We start from the raw sequence: 19,330 nt of genomic DNA, 5'->3' as shown, positions 1-19,330 counted from the left end.
TAGCTGCCGCGTTTTCGGTTCGGTGGCAAAAATCCCCTCTAACCAACTTCTCAATAGAAATTGTAAAAAAGTCCCGAATTCGTTTCGCAGGACGCATCGTCCGGAGTCTGGTAAACTTGCACGAGCACGTGTGAAACGCTAACTTGTGTCGCAGTTCGCGGAGTTGTCAAACGGTTTTTTCGTGTTTACCTAAGATAAGACAGTTTCCAGTTGGCAAATGCTTCACACGGTTGGTTGGCCTGTTTCCTGCGAAAGGAATCTGATACCTTACCGTACGACGACAACGACGTATAACATTGCCTCAAGTTGATTTCAACGTCGACACGCTGCATTTTTATCAGCAACGCGGTTCCCGGCGGGGATGAAAATATTACTCGCGTTATACGGAATTCCTGCAGCTGTGCAGATCTTGAAAATTTGTGCTGACTAGAATAATCCGATATTGAAGTTGAGCGCTTAATCTTCGGAGTTGTGCCCAGTTTTTGGTAGAAGTATCGGCCCTGTGGTTTCCCGAATCTTGCGGCATCCGATAATGTCGTTACAGCGCAAAAAGAACAATTTTGACACGTGACTCTGTGGCGGGAAAGACCGAAAGTTTTAGTTTCATTTCACTTTCGCGAGGCTGTGGATGTGGGTGAGTTTATGGGTTTTGTGTACAATCGTGGCCCCAAGCGGATTTATTTTTAGATTGCTCGTGCAACTCGTCGAATCTTGTTTGCAAATATAGACGTGATGGATAAATACAATCATGTGGAATGACGACGATAATTGTTGCAATCCTGCTCTATCTTCATCCTGGTTTTTGTGTTATACTGTTTCTTGCACGCCTGCAATTTCAAGCGCCTTCGAATATTGTACTCCAGAGCGAAGAAAAAAATTACGTAAGCGATCTCGTAACGAAGTGATTGTTTTGTTATAAAATTAATTGAAATGGGAGTGAAGTGTTTTGGGTATGATAGGCGATGACAGCGAGAAAAATAAACCAAATTTATTCTTCACATTATCTTCTTACTCTAAAGTCAGAGCAAAACAGTGTTGAAGTAAAAAAGTCCTCGCAATACGAAAAAATGCGTAACTTTAATTGTAAATATATGATCGCATTTTATCAACACCAGATGAGTTACTCTATTCTACACTATGACCGGTTGAAAAAATTCACATCATATTTTCGATTCTGATGAAGAATATTTTATTCGTAAATGAATTCTCCACAAATTGTCTGAGTTAGATTTTTGATAAGAATGATGTATTTCTCGCTGAATCGTAAGTTCATCATCTGTAAATTATGACAATTTTTCTTAACAACGGTCCGGTTAACGAAAGAATATCTGTCTCTGACAATTTGCACATAATTCGTTTTCGAACAAACTGAGTTATTTTCCCTCAAAACTGGACTCGCCAGATAAATTTTTTTTAACGAAACAAGTATGAAATAATGTGAATTCTCTGACGTTGCGAATAGCAAAGCGTTCACAGCTGCAATATATTGTTTAACAATTTTTTCCTGCTTCACTGGGACGTAATTTATACTTACATTCGACTTTATTAGCTTCAGGTGGTCTTTTTGAAATCAGTTCAACAGATTTTGGGTTTTCGGGCTGTCCGTGACACAAGTTCTTAATTTCGAGGTTCGAGTATAAATAAACTTTCCCGAACGATTACGGCCTCTGGATTTTCCGTTCGGTAAATTGCATGTGATGACAATTTTCGAAAGCTATTCTGAAAATCAAGTTCCTCTTCTCCTTCGGTCGAGGACCCTTCCCGGGGCGTCTCGCGGTGCCTCGGATATCCGTTGGGTGAAAAATTCGTTGGGCACGTGCCGGCTGCGCCTCGCCTTGGTCCCCCAGGTCCCCCAGGTTCCCCAGATCCCCGGGGTCCCCAACTCCCTCGGGTCCCTGGGTCCCGAAGTGCAACCCTCCGCTGCCCTGTCTGACACCGTTTTCGGGGGAGCACGAGCTCGGCTCTCTTTGCACTACGTACGCTTTTCTAGCGTGCATAAGCGCAGTGTATTCTTAAGGTTCGCGCGAGCGAGCGCATGTGTTCACCACGTCTACTGCTCCGACGGTCGACAATAGCGACAAGGTGTCACCATTGTGCCGTTCCCGGTGAAAATTACGGCCCAAACCTTATACGGCGCTGTATACGTATACACACACACACACACACACACGCCCATATATATGTTTCTGGAATAATGGAAGTAATAAGTACCGGATTCGAAACGGGCGCGGTTATGCCTCCGAGAAATCAAGAAATTAAAGACAGACTTCCGGCGCCAAATTATCACCCAGTTTACTGTGCCTACGGGTACATCGTGTATGATTTGGTACATACTTTCCGCCATGAATCAGGGCTTTACACAGTTTAGGTTATGTCATGGCGGTCGGTTCAATTCATGGATATACTCGATTTTCAAAATTAACTGTAGAATTGATTATGCGAGAGAAAATATGGAATTGAAATTCGGTGGCGACTATGCGAATGAGGAGAACGAAGCAATCGGCGAAGAGAGTTTTTCTACTCAGCCATGAAATCTCTTCAAAATCTAGCAAAAGATAGGGTTCATGATTGTGCTTGTCTGATTGCTAAGAGAAGTTTGAAAAGGATAATTAACAACTATCAAAAAACGCGGGATTTTGCCAAGGAGTACCCTGCCATAACTTCAAAGCTAGTGAGAATCAACCGCAAGCAAATTTGTAAACTCTACCATCTCCCAAACTTTGACAATGGAATGATTCGAGTAATCACTCGGAAAATAAAACAAAAGTGTGATATAGGATATCTTTTTTCGATCGGTATTCCCACATCCTTATAATTCGTGGACGAAGCAGACCAAGAACGTCGTTCGCAATCTATCCTGCACTTTAGAATCCAGAAGATGACACGACGCCCACGTAACTCACTGGTAGAAATTGTTGCGAAATGTCCTGCAGATGAAACGAAGGTACAGGCTGCATATCTGCATATCACGAGCGCATAGTGCGCGCAACGCGAAGGCCAAAGGACACGAGGTGCCGGGGCACAAGGTGCAGGATGTCGTCTTCCTGTGGGAGGTGCTCCTCCACGTGCCGGAGGATCAAACTACCGAAGGAGGATCATCGCGGCACGATGTGTGTACATACACTGGGAGGAGAAACCGGTGCACGCGCGCCTTGTCTGCCTCCATGCCTTTTTCGCAGGTAAACCAGACCGGCGAACAGGCTTTCCACTGTCTCTCTACCTACCGTGATGCATTTGCATGTTTTAAAGGGATCCGTAAAAGTGCCGGAATCATCTGCTCTTACTACCACTCCAAACGGATTCTCCGCGGCTCATCGTCCCGCACTCGCTGCATCCCAAAGGCTTCCGCCTCTTCCTCATTCTCTTTTATACTACGTCACAAACTCTATTTCAATGTTTTCGCCGCAGCGTGCGCACGACAATGAAATTTCAAGTACCGCCGCCTTCACTGGTCCTCAAGGACGAATCGGTTATTTTTGAGTGGTGGTGTGTTTTTTCAAGTTTAGAAAACATCCGCGACTTTATTGCTAAAAAAAAAAAAAAAATATCACCGTCACTTGTGGAGTTAATTCATACTTCTGTACTCACACTTGAGGAATACTTCTTTGTAGGAGACTTCTTCTATGTAACTGCGTTAGGTACCTACTACTGAACGGAACACGTTCGATGCCGGAAAAGAGGTTGACAATAAACCAGACCGGGAAGTCCTGGAAGTCCGTTACGTCGGCTTGCAGGAGTCAATCGATGCAAAGGAGTCTTCGATATACCTGCGACGTATTCCCGGCTCGCAGTAGATATCTTGATTTCATAAGGGTGCGGAGGAAGGTCGTCTGTCCCGTCCCCCTGAACTTGGGTAACGAAAACCCAACGGCAACCAGCATCCATCCCCTAATTTCATTTCAAAATTTATCCCTTAACGGATATATTATATACCAAAGAAGGATCTCATTCCGGGCGCCCACCTTGATCCCGCCATGCGTTTTACTCCTTTGCGCTACGTTGTATAATAACGTCCCGTCGTCTCGATCAAATAAATTTTTACAACGCGCGCGCCTTCCAGCTCCGTTAGCTCCAAGGTAAATTCCTTCCGTTGGCGGACGGAAGCCTCTGTAAGAAACCCCTTCCTTCAACATTCGCCGGTTCGTTATGCGCGACCGGCTCACGGTTCGATTAATTATCCACACACCTATAATAAGACACGGTATCACTTTTCGACCATTATAATTGTCCTATCTTATTCCTTTTTTCATTACTTGAGCTTCTGCTTCACGATTCAGCGGCGCTGAACGGTCTCGACAAAATTAATCAACGCCTTCTTAACGGCGTTGCCAATCTCGCATTTTACCGTTTATCACAAAATTTGCCCAAATTTCAATTTACCGGAATTTTTCACAACTCCCTCGCGCACCGGCCATCGCCTATGTATTGAACAAGTGCTTTACATGCATAATCGCATGCACCGACCATATTGTTTCAAGCGCCGACTGTATTATATTAGAATAAATTTCAAATTCCGTAGGTAGGTATAAGGCATGGCACAGGTAGATAGTCCTGGTTTGGTGAACATCTATACCATTTAACTGCTGTATTCACATGACGAGAACACATGCAACGCCATATGGGCTATTATACTCAATCGTATACGTATTATAGGCATAAATGGTAATTCCTCTTCTACTGCATCTACATTCAACAATTATCGCGGTGCTCGTATTGAATTGCCAAGATTCCCTAATCGTTTGATTTAATTAAATATCAATTAATAAATTCTAAATTGATAACGACAGATTATGGATTTTTCTTTTTTCTTCCAACGATTGGCAAATAAATATTTCAACGGAATGTGTAGTTATACCGCGAGAAGTAAACGTATAATATATTCTAATAGACCATATGGTATATCACCTGCAAAATGCGGAAACTAGGAAATCAGAAAAAAACCACGAACCGCGCAACGTTGTGCACCGAAGCGCTTCACAAGTTAACCGCGTAGCTCGGTGGTCGGTTAATTTTATTCCCATATCTGTGATAAGGTGACTTTTTATATTACAGACACGAAGCGACGCTCGACCGTTTTCTCTCCTAATACCATATCTGCAGTATAAATACATGAAACATTCGAAACGTGGGCGTTGCTCTTATCACAACGACGCTCGCCCGTTATACCTTGCACGTGATCATGTATCTCTGAACGCTCTACCATCCAGACCATTCTTATGGAACTCCTCTATTCCTGCGCGAACAAAAACGAGAGGGTGAAGAAAACGGCAATACCAAACTGATTATCGGACAAGGAGTGGGGAGGGGGGGATAGAGAAAAAATGAAATCGATTCATAACCGGCGAAGTCACTCCATTCGTAACGGCCCTTCGTGCCCTGCACTCGCGACAAGCGAAGGGTCAAATTAGCCGGGATGCGCCACATATGTCGATCCGGGTATATGACTCCCATTGGTCTGTGGCGCGTGGCTGTAGGAGAGCTAGTGAATCATGCCTATCAGGGCTTCGGAAGGCCCCTCCGATCCCGGTGTCCTTCGATAACACAAACGCGACCGTTAGACACGTGGGAGTCTGCACATGGCGAATAGTCGCTGCATTAGTGAATACCTATCCCCACGTGAACGAGCGGCACGCTTGACAACGTGTGCGCGTGTGTGTGTGTGTGTTTTATCCAAACACATTGAAAACGTGTGTGTAAATTGAACACGTTCCATCCTAATCGTCGAACGTGTTGCGGACATGTGTGAGAGGACAGGAAGGTAGGTACATATTGAGCGGGAATTATTAATGGGGAAGGAGAAACTAAATAGGAATTAGGCCGTAGCTAATAGCTACTCGCTTATTTTGTCCCTATAGAACCAGATAATCCCACATTTTAGTAGATGGATTATTGGATGGGTTGTTTATAACAGAATTAAGTATTCTAATCGAGCGTGAAATAATTCTTCAACCCGTCACTGCGACGGTTCGGTCTTTTTCACTAATCGTCGTCACGCGTGGGTTAAAAATTTTCTTTTAAAAAATAAAGTTTCTCTGGATTTAAATTACACATATACTATACAACCCTCTCCGTCAATCATGTTCACGAAACTTCCGAGGCGATGAAGTATCGAATTAAGGATTTTGTTCCATATCGCGATGAGCTATAATCGAGAATGAAATTTGTCTGTCAGTATGTGCATTCCGGCGTTCACGGTCGGCGGATCTCAACCTGTTATAGCAGTCTCTCGGCAATTCCACGGAAAGACTTCACCACCATACACACCAACTCGAGGAACACATGGCCCTCTTCGTTCCCCCTTTCCTCTCTTCTTCCTCTTCTCTCTCTGCTGTGCCATGTTCTGGTTGCAATCGTCGACCTGGTGCAACGATCTCGCTTGCTCGCATGCTGCGAGTGTTTTACTCACAAATACACACACACACACACACGTACACGCATACGCATCACAGGCAAAGTTTTACCGGGGGAGTCACCGTCCGTAACCAGGAAGCCACGCCGCCCCCGAGCAGCCCCTGCACGAAGTTGACCGGTAGGCACCCCGGGTCTTTTGCCCCGCTACTATAGCTGCGAGATCCTCTTACAATATCTTGAGCACGCGCCGCCGATACGGGGCGACATATGTCAGCATATGTGCCTAGCGCCTCCGTTTCGTTTTGGGTTGAATTAGCGGCGGTACCTTCATTAAAACCACGTCTCTGTTTACGACAAACCGGTGAGGTTGTTAGTTGGTTGCTTTGTTTCTGTCGATCCGTGATCATCGACGCTTGTACTTGGCTCAATGCGGTACACCAACGAGACCGAAGTGAAATCACAGGCAATAGCTTCGGAGGCATGTTTCCTTTGAACGAGGTCAACGACCTCTACCCAGTCCTTTCAACGAAATAACGTTAGATGTTCGAACTCCGTTTTATAGAAGTGTTGAAGTCATTTGACTTCTTGCTAGCTTCATTTCGAAGAATGAAAAGAGAGGAAGGAAGCTCAGAGGATTGTGGTAGGAGACGCATACCCTGTGGCTAAATGGTTAACACGTGTGTTAAAAGTTGAAGTTATCTATTAGTACTTTTACTTTATTATATTATAGGGTCTAATGCAACTAGTACGAACGCCATAACAAAAGTATGTCACCTTGCACCATGCAAATTTGGGACGAACGTTACGTCTCGTATATGTCTTGGAATAGCAGCTTATTGTTTTTTTTTTTAAATTATCTTCCCAAGCATTGTTTACCCTGGAAAATTTGTACTGTTGAACCCGCATTTCGATGAGCTGTAACGTGTCAAGTTTCGTCCTTTTGTGTATAGAAAAGTATCGGAAGCGAGAGTAAGAACCAATTGACCAGTGTCATAAAATTCGCATAATATCATAGAAGCAAAGATCTAACAAACGATAGGGAGCAAGGAAGAGAGAGAAAGTCAGTGGCGTGATTAACTGTCTTACTGAGAGACGAGTGGCACGTGTCACGCGTGTCACACGGACGCGTGTTTCGCTCTCTTAGTTTCGTGGGGTCATTAGGTAGTCTGCAGGGTGCTTACTGCTGTGCCGATACACTCTGTAACGGCAGCTTGCAGTCCGTTGACGAGGACTGCTAACCTAGCAATCGATAACTCGACCATGTAGCTTCGATCGCTAGCGTCAGGGTTAAACTAGTCGAGGTTGTACGAGAGTCCCTTTCTTTTTGCAAAAATTGCGAACAATCGAAGGTTCGAGGTTGAAAACAACTCGATTGTTATATATATACGGGACTCGTATGTGAGTACTTCTGTTTTGCCGGAGTTGTCAAATCAAGGTTATTGTTAGTTGAGGTTAGTCTTTTACTGTCAATTTATGATCTATGACTGCATGATTGATGTGAAATATTTATTGATAGAATTGAAATGATGAACCAGACGAATAGAGTGAGTCGTACCATGACTGATGAGTGTCTGCGAAAGTACCTGAAATTTCGATCGATCAAGTTTGATCGAAATGAGTTCGAATAATACATCAATAGATCAATGTAATATTTAGCTATAATTTCACTATATCTCACTCTCAAATAACTATCTAGCTTACATTTACCCATCAGAAGTCCATTATCGAATTACAGTAGTAGCAGCAACTTTAGTTTTCCATCAAAGTTCAACGATCGGAACCTCTCACAGGTACATCACATCCTTCTTTTCTATACCTAGTACCTACTATTCCCTTAATCATGACACAGTGTCAGTTTGCCAGCATAACCCGAAAAAATTCCGCGTGTCCTCAGTCATTCCAAATACTTTTCATATCTGTCACAATATTTTTCATTCGTGTAGGCGTCACAAAAATCTAATGGAAGTAGTATATTTGCTAGGTGGAGGGTTGACCCAAAAACGAATAATGAATTGAACAATGAACTTGAATGTTTTTAACCTATAATTGAAAACTGAGGACAGTGTACACAACAAATTGTTCCGGGGTATTCCCCTCTTTGTTGTTCTTGTCCCTTATTAATCAAGATCGTTCCGGTGTACTTTCTCTACTTTTTCCGCCTTCACCTCTTCCCACCTCTTCGCACGCACCTCGACACGCTCAAACCTGCCTGTAGGCATGGCATGCACATACGCGGCAGATATACGTAGTGACTGTGCACGCAGAGCATCGAGTGTAGTAAACGCACTTGTGTACCAACGCACGCACTCATTCACCGATGAACGCATACGCCGCGAAAGAATAAGGGCGACTGGCTCTGAACCACCTGGCACAGTTCAATACACGCCACCCCTATAGCCATGCATACCGTATACTTGTAGTAGGTAATACCTTGAGCGCCGTGACCCCAACCCTCGGACGAGGCTCGTGCCACGAAACATTGTCGTAGACTGCCAAGGTTTACCTCCTCAGCTGCCACGCTGACGCACTCCATGGGATCCATGGAACCAGCCACTTCTCCATACCTCCTCTTCCTACCTTTCAAATCATTTCCATCGAACTTGCCACCTGTGTGGATTCAATCTACCGATCGCTCTCGTTCGATCATTTCTAACAGCATCATGCGCCGTTCCGCCCTGTTTTACATGCATCGATATTCCCAATAACGTTACACTGAAAAGGGTTACTCAACTATCGAGTAGAATTAACCATCTTCAAACGCAAACCATTTGACGAACTGCGCTGTATAACACGCCTATCAAAGTATCCTTAAGAAGGCACAGAAATGATACTCCCAAGGTTTATCGAAAAAAAACGATCTCACTCAATGATGGGTTAACATTTTACTGTACTAGTCGTGAGCTACGCCAGTGCCGCAAACAGGAGTCAACGAACACAGTTCTCTCGCCCAACCCTATTTCTCTTCGCGTGGCTGTTATACCTATCGATTATTTATTTGCTCCCTCGCTCTTGGTCCCTTATTATCCCCCCCCCCCCCCCCCCCCCCCCTCCCCCTACATATCACCCCGTATCAAATGCAATCAAACGTGCACGGTAGTCGCGGTATTGTCTAGTCGTAGTCAGCTCTATGCGTGTACCTACCTACAATGCTCGGATAGTTCGGTGTGCGGGCGGTTTGATCCTGCCTACTCCATACGATTATTATTCCTACATATGGGTAGGTATATCTAATTCGCAGCCTAATATTTCGTACGTAGTATCGAATAATATGGGCACATTCAAGATAGAAGTTAACGGATCAAGTTATTCATCATCGCTCAAATACCACCGCCATGTAGGTACACACGAATCGCGTTTCCAGCTGTTAATCGATCATGATCATCACCACTCAGCCTGATTAGAAAATCGTTTCGAATTCATACATGTTTTTTTTTTTTTACACGAATGATTTGTACCTTGATAAATTTAAAGAAACTACGACGGGCAGGCGTCAACGAATCGGATATATTTTCTGCACCTCATCAGCTGGAAGAATACGCAACAGTTTGAAAGTACTCTTTTTAGACACCCATTTGACTTGCCGGCGTGAAAATCTTTTTATTGTCATGTCAGACTCGTGCTGGTGTGATAAACGTGTGCATAATATGCATAGCGTGCAGTCCTAGAGACGTGTAGTCGTCTCGTTACGTTCCATTATACATTCGATCATGAATCATGAATAGTTTGTTGACCTCTTCTCTTCTACTGTCTTTTTATCCGCTTGGTGCAGCAGCAGCGTTGTCCCAGGTGTGAAGTTATGTTTAATTGATGTTTTACGTCTATCTTTTCGACGATCGAACGGTCTATGCGACGTTACTGTGCAATGCATATTTCGATTTTCGGTACTTGAGAGCGGATCAAAAGTTGACATAGAATTAGCTGACCGTTACTTTGAGAGAGAAATTGGAACAAGTAAAGCGATTCAATTTCTACCAATTTCAACTTTTGTCTTTCAAAGTACAGCTTTCCTTGCTCCGAGTTTATTACGCTTGTCATTTATTTTTAGCCCCCCCCTTCCCCCCTCCGCCCCTTCCAGTGACTATTTCAATGTTTAAGAAACGGTTTTGTCTAAAAATAGTATGCTCTGCGCATCCTCTAGAAGAAAAATTCAACCCCTACAGGATCTTCTTGATCCCTCCGATTTCGTATTTATTTTTACTCCAGCTAGGGAGAAGAGAGAGAGTACAGATTGAGTCGGGAAGCGAAAACCTATGTATACTGGTCGTACCAATTGTCACGTTCTATGTCACGTTCTATAACTAGAAGAAACTAGCACAAATTTGTTTTCATCAAATTAGCCGCAACTTCTTCGACGACTCATAGTGAAGAAATTAAAACGGTTAGAGAGGAAAAACGCTGAAGAATACGATATGACGTCATTGCAAGATGTGTCGTAGAGGCGGAAATAAGGGTCTTTGTCGCATGAACTGCGTGTCTATCGTATACTCACCTGTTTCTCGAAAGAGACGGAAGAGATGATAAAACGAGAAAGAAGATAGACGCGCCCCGGACATGGCGCGTGCTTCTTGGTGGAAACAGGATGAAGAGAAACGTTAGCCAAAGGAAGGAATCACAGCTGAAAGCGCTTCCTTCGTATACGATGCTCAATTACTTTGCGCCCCTTTTGCTTCACTTACGCCCACTATATGTATTATGTATACCTGTTCGTATACATTCGCCTGTCTGCGCGCCACGATGAATGAATTCTTACATTTGAATAAGGCCCCATAACAACATTCTGCCAACTGCATGGACATCCCAAGTCTCTCTTCTTCGCCGTTAGCATCTGACAATCTATCCTATGACGTACGCGTTGAAAATGTTTATATATGAAACTCATGTTGGCTCGCTTTCATTTTGCATGATGTTGAAAACGCGGGACTCCAAAATTGTTCCCGAGATATTTAATCCAATCCTATTTTGAAATAATTTTTTTTAACTAGTACTTCAAGACCTTCTTTCAAATTTAAATAATCATTTTTGATGGAGAAAAAAAGAAATTTGATCGTACACAAATCTAGAAAAAGAGAAACAATGCTCGAATCTATTATTATGCACATTTTTTCATACACGTTATATTTGATGAGCATAATCCTGGTACGAAAAATTTGAATCTTTCACGGCCAGAGTGTCGAGTCTACGGACTCCAGTTTTTTTTTCTTTTACAATCGTAAAATAATCGTGTATTTTCCGAGGCGAGAGTTCATTGCCCGTAAATCGATCACGTGGTTAATCGTATATCGGCGTCAGTTTTATCAGTTTATCAGTTTTCAGCAGCAGCTCCGGATCCACCGGGTGTGTCGTGTCTGTGAATTATGTGACCCTCTTGTCAGGCGCCAAAGCTGTGATAACCCGTAGTTGAAAATATTTATGAAATTTCAGGCTTGCCGCATCGCGCCGGATGCGAGTATAAAACCCTGCAGGGTGGTTGTGATATTGATACACACAGTTATAACATGTCGCGCAAGGCCCACGTGTTGGTGTAAGAAGCCATGCAGCCAACGGCGCGCGATAACTTCCTCCGGATGTCTGATGGGGGGCTACATGAGCGGAACCCTCACCTTAAAAACACCGAACCGCGGTGCCATGTGCGCTCCATTTACTCGTCCCCGATCCTGCAGTACATTTCTCAGGAAATTCCCTTCCTAGTTTCACCTATTTTTAGAAAATCAAATCACACCTCAGACACGTGTCTCCTCTCTAAAAGCGCTCCAGTTTCCCTTATTCGAATGTTCGTTCAGCTGCCAAGCTTGGCTGATTCCACTTTCGCCGAGTCACGTGTCATCTAGATGATGAATTTATTCGCGTGGGCGATGTTCGGGAATTGTTGAGGTATCGAGGAACTATCATTTGTTGTCATTCCAGAGCGTCGTTTCAACTAATCATTGTCAACATACGTTTTCAGCTCCTTTTTCATGTTTGTTGTTATCGAAATTATACTCAAAAATGTTCGTATCATGTTCCATTCTAATGTCAGATCACGACAGTGATAGAGGTTATGTTCAGTAAATTTTCCAAGCTATTAATTAATGCCTTCGAATGAACTGAGAAGTTAATTAATAATTAGAAAGATATTGCCAATCGAACGGGTATCAACGCTATGTACTTCATGGCGAGAAAACGTTGGCCTGGATGTTCCTTGAGTTATTCCAGACTCGTACCACCAACTCCCTCTCGCCAAGGTATGCTCGTCGATAATTCTGGCTGACCACCACTCACGACAACTTCCACCCTCTTGATCTTGAGGAAAGAAATCAGGGTATCCAGCTTGTTCCGTGGTTGATTCTATCGGCTGCCAAGGGATCGGTTACTGGGACTTCCTTTGGTACTTCCCAGTCGGTAAACACAGGAGCAGTCAGCTGTTCCTTAGCATCGGCTGAGCCAAGCATACTTGAGCCAAGTGATCTTCCTGACTTCCAGACAGAGGATGAGACCAAGAGTTTTCGGTGCACCGGTGAAAAAAACGCGGGAAAACTGGCGTAGGTGGACAAAGTTCCAAGATTTACCACAAACACGCTGGTCATCCATTCCTTTCTTCAAGTTTCAACTTAGCTTACCACGTGATTTCAGTAAAATCAGCAGAAAATAGGACGATCTTTCGATTCAGAACCAGATCTCTCGATTTGGACTTGAGTATCTGGCAATGAGCATGACAAAATACGATTAGTTACTTATTTTCATTTGTGACCGTGGTGAAATGCTTTAAAACGTTCTAACATTTGGTTTGAAGATCTGATTGCTAGTTGTGTCGATCGATTAAAAAGGTATCAAACGTGCACACAAGATGCAATGTAAGAGGGCACCTGGGGGGTGAAAGATGAAATTTTATCATGCACATCTTTAAGTTGAGGAGAGTAGAAAAATTTCCGTCAGTTACGTTCATCACGGTTTGCTCCCGTGCATTCGACGCTGTATGCAGGATCAAATCCTCCATTTATCCCCGTCTTCTCCCATTTCCCACATAATTCCTGCAATAACACGTTAGGGTGACACATGTGAGGTCTGGTGTAAATATATGCAGAGAGAGATTTTTGTCTGCTGGATGCGTTATAAGTTTTACATCTAAATCTGAATTGGGAAAAACTTTGCTTTGCGTTCGGATGTTTTAGCTTGTTGATTGCGAAATTTCATTCGCATGTCGAGAACAGAGACTGTAGAATGATATTCTGGGTTTAACTTTTACTGCTTTTTACATCTTTAACTGTTTTTGATAAAATCGCGTATAACAATGTGTACGACGGGACTTTTACATTTGTGCATGTAACGAAAAAAGATTTGTTTCGCGAGATTGGAAAAGACTTGACGAATGACTGTTGTTTCAACAATTGGGTGGACTTGATCAAATCCTTTCCAGATTGTGTTCTTGTGAAGTCGTGTCTCAGCTCTTGACGGTTGGATTCAACAGATCAATCAGTAAGCCAATATACGCTCGTCTCCACTTATCTCTAATCCGTGCACAGCAGAAACTTAGTTCTTGAATTTACGTTACGCGGGATTTCTAGCATGTGCCTGCCACGTGATACCGGAGTTTTTCTCCACCCACGGACCGCCGCCCCGTCGCTGTAACAAGAACAACCCTGAATCCGTTGGGGGTTCCCTGGTCCCTTTGTGCCGTGTAAAAGGTTCGTACGGGTGTCGCAAAGCACGTTGCAAGTCCGTGACCGATTTTGGTTCGAGGAGAGGGTCTCTTTTGCACCCCCCGTGAACCTTGGAGTCTGGCGTGAGCTGACGAGTTTGCAGGTCGCGATATTGGGGATGAAAATCCCGGCTGGGTGCTGGGGAGGGATCGACCGACCAACGTACCTGTCAAATCCAGCTCGGTCTTGCGCGTGCAGGTATGTTCGCGGTGAAGAAATAATTTTAATTGGGTTACGAGACCTCACACATTGCACTGCGTCAGCGAATGTTTCTTCTATGCATTTCTCGAGACTGAATTTAAATAACACCGATTCAGTTCTCGCTTTACTACTTTATTCACGCCAAAAGTATGGGCAACAACTGAAACGCTGACTCTCGTTCATTGTGGTATAACTTACGAGCAGGTCAGCTTACAAGGCTTCAATTTACCACGTAACGTTTCAACTTATACGGTCATACTTCACTCCACTTGACCTCGTATTGAGTTATTACTCCTTGACACGTTTCGGGACTAGGATTTTAGCCGTTGGGCGTTACAATCTGTGAAAGAAACGAGGCAATGCTCTACGAACAAGCAAACTTCAATACGTGGTTACAACGGTCAGAACTATTCTGATTATATACGAAAAATTTTACGGGTACGTGTCACCGAAATGAGTCAATTCTTGTAATGTTAATAACAAAATATTGCCTACAAGAAGTCAAAGAGTTCTATTCACACAAAAACTTACTACCCAATTTTGGTATAAATCACAACAATAAGTCAGTTACTTGAGCGTCTCATTTCCGATGATGCTGGCCATGGTTTTTAATTTAGCGAAAGACAGTAACTTGGTCAAACCGCTTTACAGAGAACTAATTGAGAATAGTTGTGCTAAAAAAAAAAAAAAAAAAAAAAAAATAAATACGTAAAGTACAAAGTACATAGATAGAGGTAAAATTGATTTTTCATCCCCCTGTCTGTACTCCTCTTATACACACACTGCAACCGCTTTCGAATATCACCAGCCCTCGACGAAGCTTCCGAGATGTGCAGCGTGTAAGGTTGTATACAATATCGGGATGCGCGCAGCGTGCGTTTGATGCGTGATATCGTGTTCAACCGCGTTTTTCATATGGTCGGATGGGGAGGGTGACTGTACCCCCATAGGGTTGCCATAGGGTGGCCATAGGGTGGACCGAGGGGGTGTCTGATAGGGGAAAGATACGCGAGCAGCTGTCCCGCACGCATGATTCACGCGCCAACTCACGTCTGCGCGTGTGTTGACTACCTACCGTTTTATCCTGCGCATTGTGACGTCGTGCACGCATTCGCATTGCGCGATGATCGTTTTATTGCGCACTTTTGACCCGGCTAGCAACGATATTTTGACTAATTTCTTGTCTCCAGGAGTGCATAAGTTGAAACAATGAAAAACAACAACAGCAAGATTTACATCAGCAACAGCAGCAAGAATTTCGTCCTCTGATTGTCAAATTCTTGCTGTCTTTTTATTAACAATTTTTATCGTTGGTCCAACTAGTCAGCGATCCTCTTTTGTTCAGCCTTTAGAATCCGTTGGGGGCAGTTAAAATGTTGGCCTCTTACCGATTCCCGAAGCATCTTGGCTCGAGAAAAGAGTAGAGAAAGTTTTGGGAAACAATACTGCTCGAGGCTGTCTTCTCCTGTCAGGTATGAATTATACACGGTTATGGCCGGAAGTTGCGGCGGAGGGCTCGAGTCGTAACGCGTTTAATGTGAATATGTAGTGTAAAAATCGTTTGCAAACCACATCAAGGATTTTCGCCCAATACAGTCCGTTCCAACTTCATGACTTATCGGGCTTTACAGTATCTCGAGAATAACCTGAACTGACGATAATCGGGCGATTAGAATTATAATTATCTATTGTCATTCAAGGTAAAATTTTGAACATGCGATTCTCAAGAATTTCAATCCCTGGTTAACCTTATGTAAACAAGTTTTTGTTTTCGCCGAATGGTCGCTTACGAAATTCGACTTTCAAGTATATCAACACCGATTTGATCGAACGTCGTTATTTCATGTATTACTCAAGCAATATCACGATCAGCTTCTTTGTTTCCTGCTGCGGATAAAAGTGGAAGTTATATGTCCCCCTTTTCTTTTTTATTTTTATTTCGTTCATGCCGCGTGCACACTTGCCAGATTTTGCCGAAGGCCAAATGCGGTTTATGCCTTTTTACGGGGTGGTGTATCCCCCATATAGGTATACAAAAACGATGCGCCACATATGGGAGCGCACATGTGAGAGGGGGTCACGTGTCATCAAGATTCTTTTGTCCAAAGATTTTTCTATGATTTACATTACCATGAGCTAATGCTGCCGGGATGTTACCCCATGGTATGCAACGGCGAACCGGCCCATATTTATCGTTCGTATGTTCAACCCTGGCCAATTTCTGTATACTCCTAGGAAAAACTGGTTGATTTTGTTAATCGCAAATAAATTCTATTTGCTTACGAACCAATTCAAAAATATGTTCCTCGTAATGCGTAAACAAGTTTTGTTTCATTCGGTCATAAACAATAAAATTTATTCATCGCCAACTCAAGATTCATTATCAAAGAAATTTTTTCCAGAGACTAAAGCCCTTTGATTTTCTTTAAATCTGTTGATAATTATGTGAAAATGCGAGGTCTCAACTCCTTGGAATTTTCTACATTATAATATATGTCTCCCTGACTTTTCACCGTAGATGAGTAGACAATAAAAAAGAGATCGGGCCACGTGTATTCGATCTGTTACCGCATTTTTTCTTTGGAACCTTATTCTCGAAGATAAGGGATGGTTTTGTCTGGAGTCCTGGCCAGCGTTTTTTTTTAGCCCGAGGGCCCTCCGAGCTGACTAATTGTAGTCTAAATTTCTTTTTCTTTTGGATTAGAATTTCCATAGTACGCTACGAGAAGAATGGAGGTCAAGGTCTAAATACTTGGTGGAAAATATCCCTCCAAAAAATATATAAATAGCTATTCACAATTTAGTATCTTGATCATGGAAATTTGGCACTCTTTCATATTGAGAGTTAGTGAAATATATTTTTTCTTCTTAATCGCGGGCTGACAGTGCAATTTGGAAAAACTCGGGTGTTGTCGTAAGTCATCCAGCTGACCGTAATTTTTTTTATTGATTATAGATTTTTCCGGGTCACCAGTTGCCGAGGCTTCGAATCACCAGACAAACCAAAGGTGAGCATGTTTTAGAATTCAATATTCTAGTATATTTTCTGACTCTGTTGCTTACGCGAGTATCTCTGTACTTACAATTTCTGCGTCACCTGTGCTATAAGAATAATCCTGCTTCCCCGTCTGGGGATTTAAATCGGGGACAAGGTCTGGCTCGTTCATGTTCCCATGCCGATAACGCGTTATTCGTGCAGCAGCGATGGTACGTTGAGAAATCAGGACTCCCGCAGTCAGCCTTAAACTCGAACCGTTCATCTCAATTCAAGAAAGCTCTATGCACACAGGTATATTACCTGCATGCGTGGTACCTACCGGTTGACCGCGGGTCAGGTAAAAGCGGCTTATGCCGCACCGCCGGCCGACACGCCATCTTTAAAGATTATATACCGCCTGCGCGTGTATTCCTACTCCGTGAGATAAGCGTTAACGAAGAAAACTAATTGGCTGGCAGAACAAATTAGGTTATACCTACACTATTGCGGACATGCCGGTGGTACTTTGCTCGGTCAAATGTTAAAACACCCATCTTCTTCCCTTTTTTAAATATTTTTTCCCGCTTTTTCACATTCAAGTGTTGCTGAGATTCTGATATGAGAGTAAAAAGTACTACGCCATCGTTGTAAGGACGAAACAAATTAAAATTAAAATCCAACAGTCAACTTTCAGGGAAAACTTTTTTTACTTATTACATTTTGTGTACAGCGTTGGACTTGGTTGTAACGGTCAGTTTTCCACTGTTAAACTCGACCAATAATGTTGAAAACATTTTCTCACATGACCGAAGGATGAAAGTAACATTCAGGTATATAATTTTGAATCGCATGCCTAAACCCGTGTAGTCGACTTATCGGTAGTTTCACAGAGCCTGAACGGTTCCCAGATGAAAGTATTTAGCCTGTTTGACAAGGCGCTTGGAAACGATTGAGGAGCAGTAGCAATTCTCATGAGATTCGAAATCCCGTTCGTGGGAGATTGTATTGAGAAAATTTGATATCCATTGCATTCCAAGGATCTCTACGACCCTCGAACCCCACGAATTCCCAGTGGCGCCTTGTTCGGCGCCCTGCAGTCGTCGGTGGGCATTTCCATTAAGAAATTCGGTTCTTCTCATCGAAGGAGTTCTAGGAAAGTATTACAAAGAAACTCTGTCGATTGCTAGTGGGAACATTGCGAGGCAAGGCCGAAAAGACACTTTGCGCGGTCGCTGAATGAGTACAGGAACACGAATCCTGCATGAATACTCCGGAGTCCTCGTTTCCTACCCAGGAGAAACTGCCAGAGGACAATACGATTTTTAGCCAGTTCCCATGAGCCTCAACGCGCAAGTCTACAAAACACGACCGGATAACCTATGGCAGCCATGGTTCGAATGGATGCAGTTGGTGGTAGTGTGCAGATAGATAGATAGACAGACTCGTAACCTGGCCCAACCTGACGCAAGGCAGCAAAACCAAACGAAGCCGAACCTACACGCATACTTTCGCAGGATATAAGTTGCGTGTAGGAGGATCAATGAGGCAGGTACGATTTTTCACAAAGGAGTCGAGTTCCTTCGTACATTTTATACTTTTATTTAACAATTAGCTCGTCAGGTCCATCCTGTATAGCTTATAGTTCCAGAGGATGCAACGAGGCGCCGCGCTCTGCTCCCGCTTAGGGTTGTCCGCGTTTATGCCCACCCTTACAATCGTGGTCAGTCCTACACCGAGGTATTGCCATAGAATGAAAATGCCTTTCAGTCACTCCCTTCTATCCTGTACCAATCCGCTTTATTCGTCGCATTGTGATGAGTTTGAATATCTGTATGGTTTTTTTTTACGTTTTTTTTTTAACCGTAAAAACAGCGACTTTTCGCAACCGACCGTTATTCAAGGTATTGACCTAAAACTTTCGAAAAAGAATGCCCACCCTATTAATATAGTTATATTCTTCCTTTCGAGTCTAAGACCGTGCTTGAATAATTCCAGGAATGCTGTTCGGGTCTTTAATTAATCTTCCTAAGAAATAATTGATCGCGAGTGTTGCATAACATCCTGATGTTGAGTTTCGTGGCGTTCAGATTTAAGTTTTGAAGCATTTTTTTCCAGTCAAAATCTC

At 43.2% G+C, this 19,330-nt stretch overlaps 1 protein-coding gene across 4 annotated transcripts in view; it reads left to right on the top strand.

The window, feature by feature from the left end:
- The window catches only part of LOC107220224 (M-phase inducer phosphatase), an 89,451-nt gene that overhangs the window by 8,809 nt on the left and 61,312 nt on the right, over nucleotides 1-19,330 (top strand). For all 4 annotated transcript variants that reach the window (XM_046744337.1, XM_046744336.1, XM_046744339.1 and 1 more), the window contains exon 3: nucleotides 17,185-17,236. In XM_046744337.1, the coding sequence (XP_046600293.1) occupies nucleotides 17,185-17,236 (52 nt within the window). The remainder of the gene's footprint in view (nucleotides 1-17,184; nucleotides 17,237-19,330) is intronic.

Source organism: Neodiprion lecontei, chromosome 6 (genome assembly GCF_021901455.1).
Source record: "Neodiprion lecontei isolate iyNeoLeco1 chromosome 6, iyNeoLeco1.1, whole genome shotgun sequence".
Lineage (NCBI taxonomy): Eukaryota > Metazoa > Arthropoda > Insecta > Hymenoptera > Diprionidae > Neodiprion > Neodiprion lecontei.
This window is presented reverse-complemented; position numbering and strand designations above follow the sequence as displayed.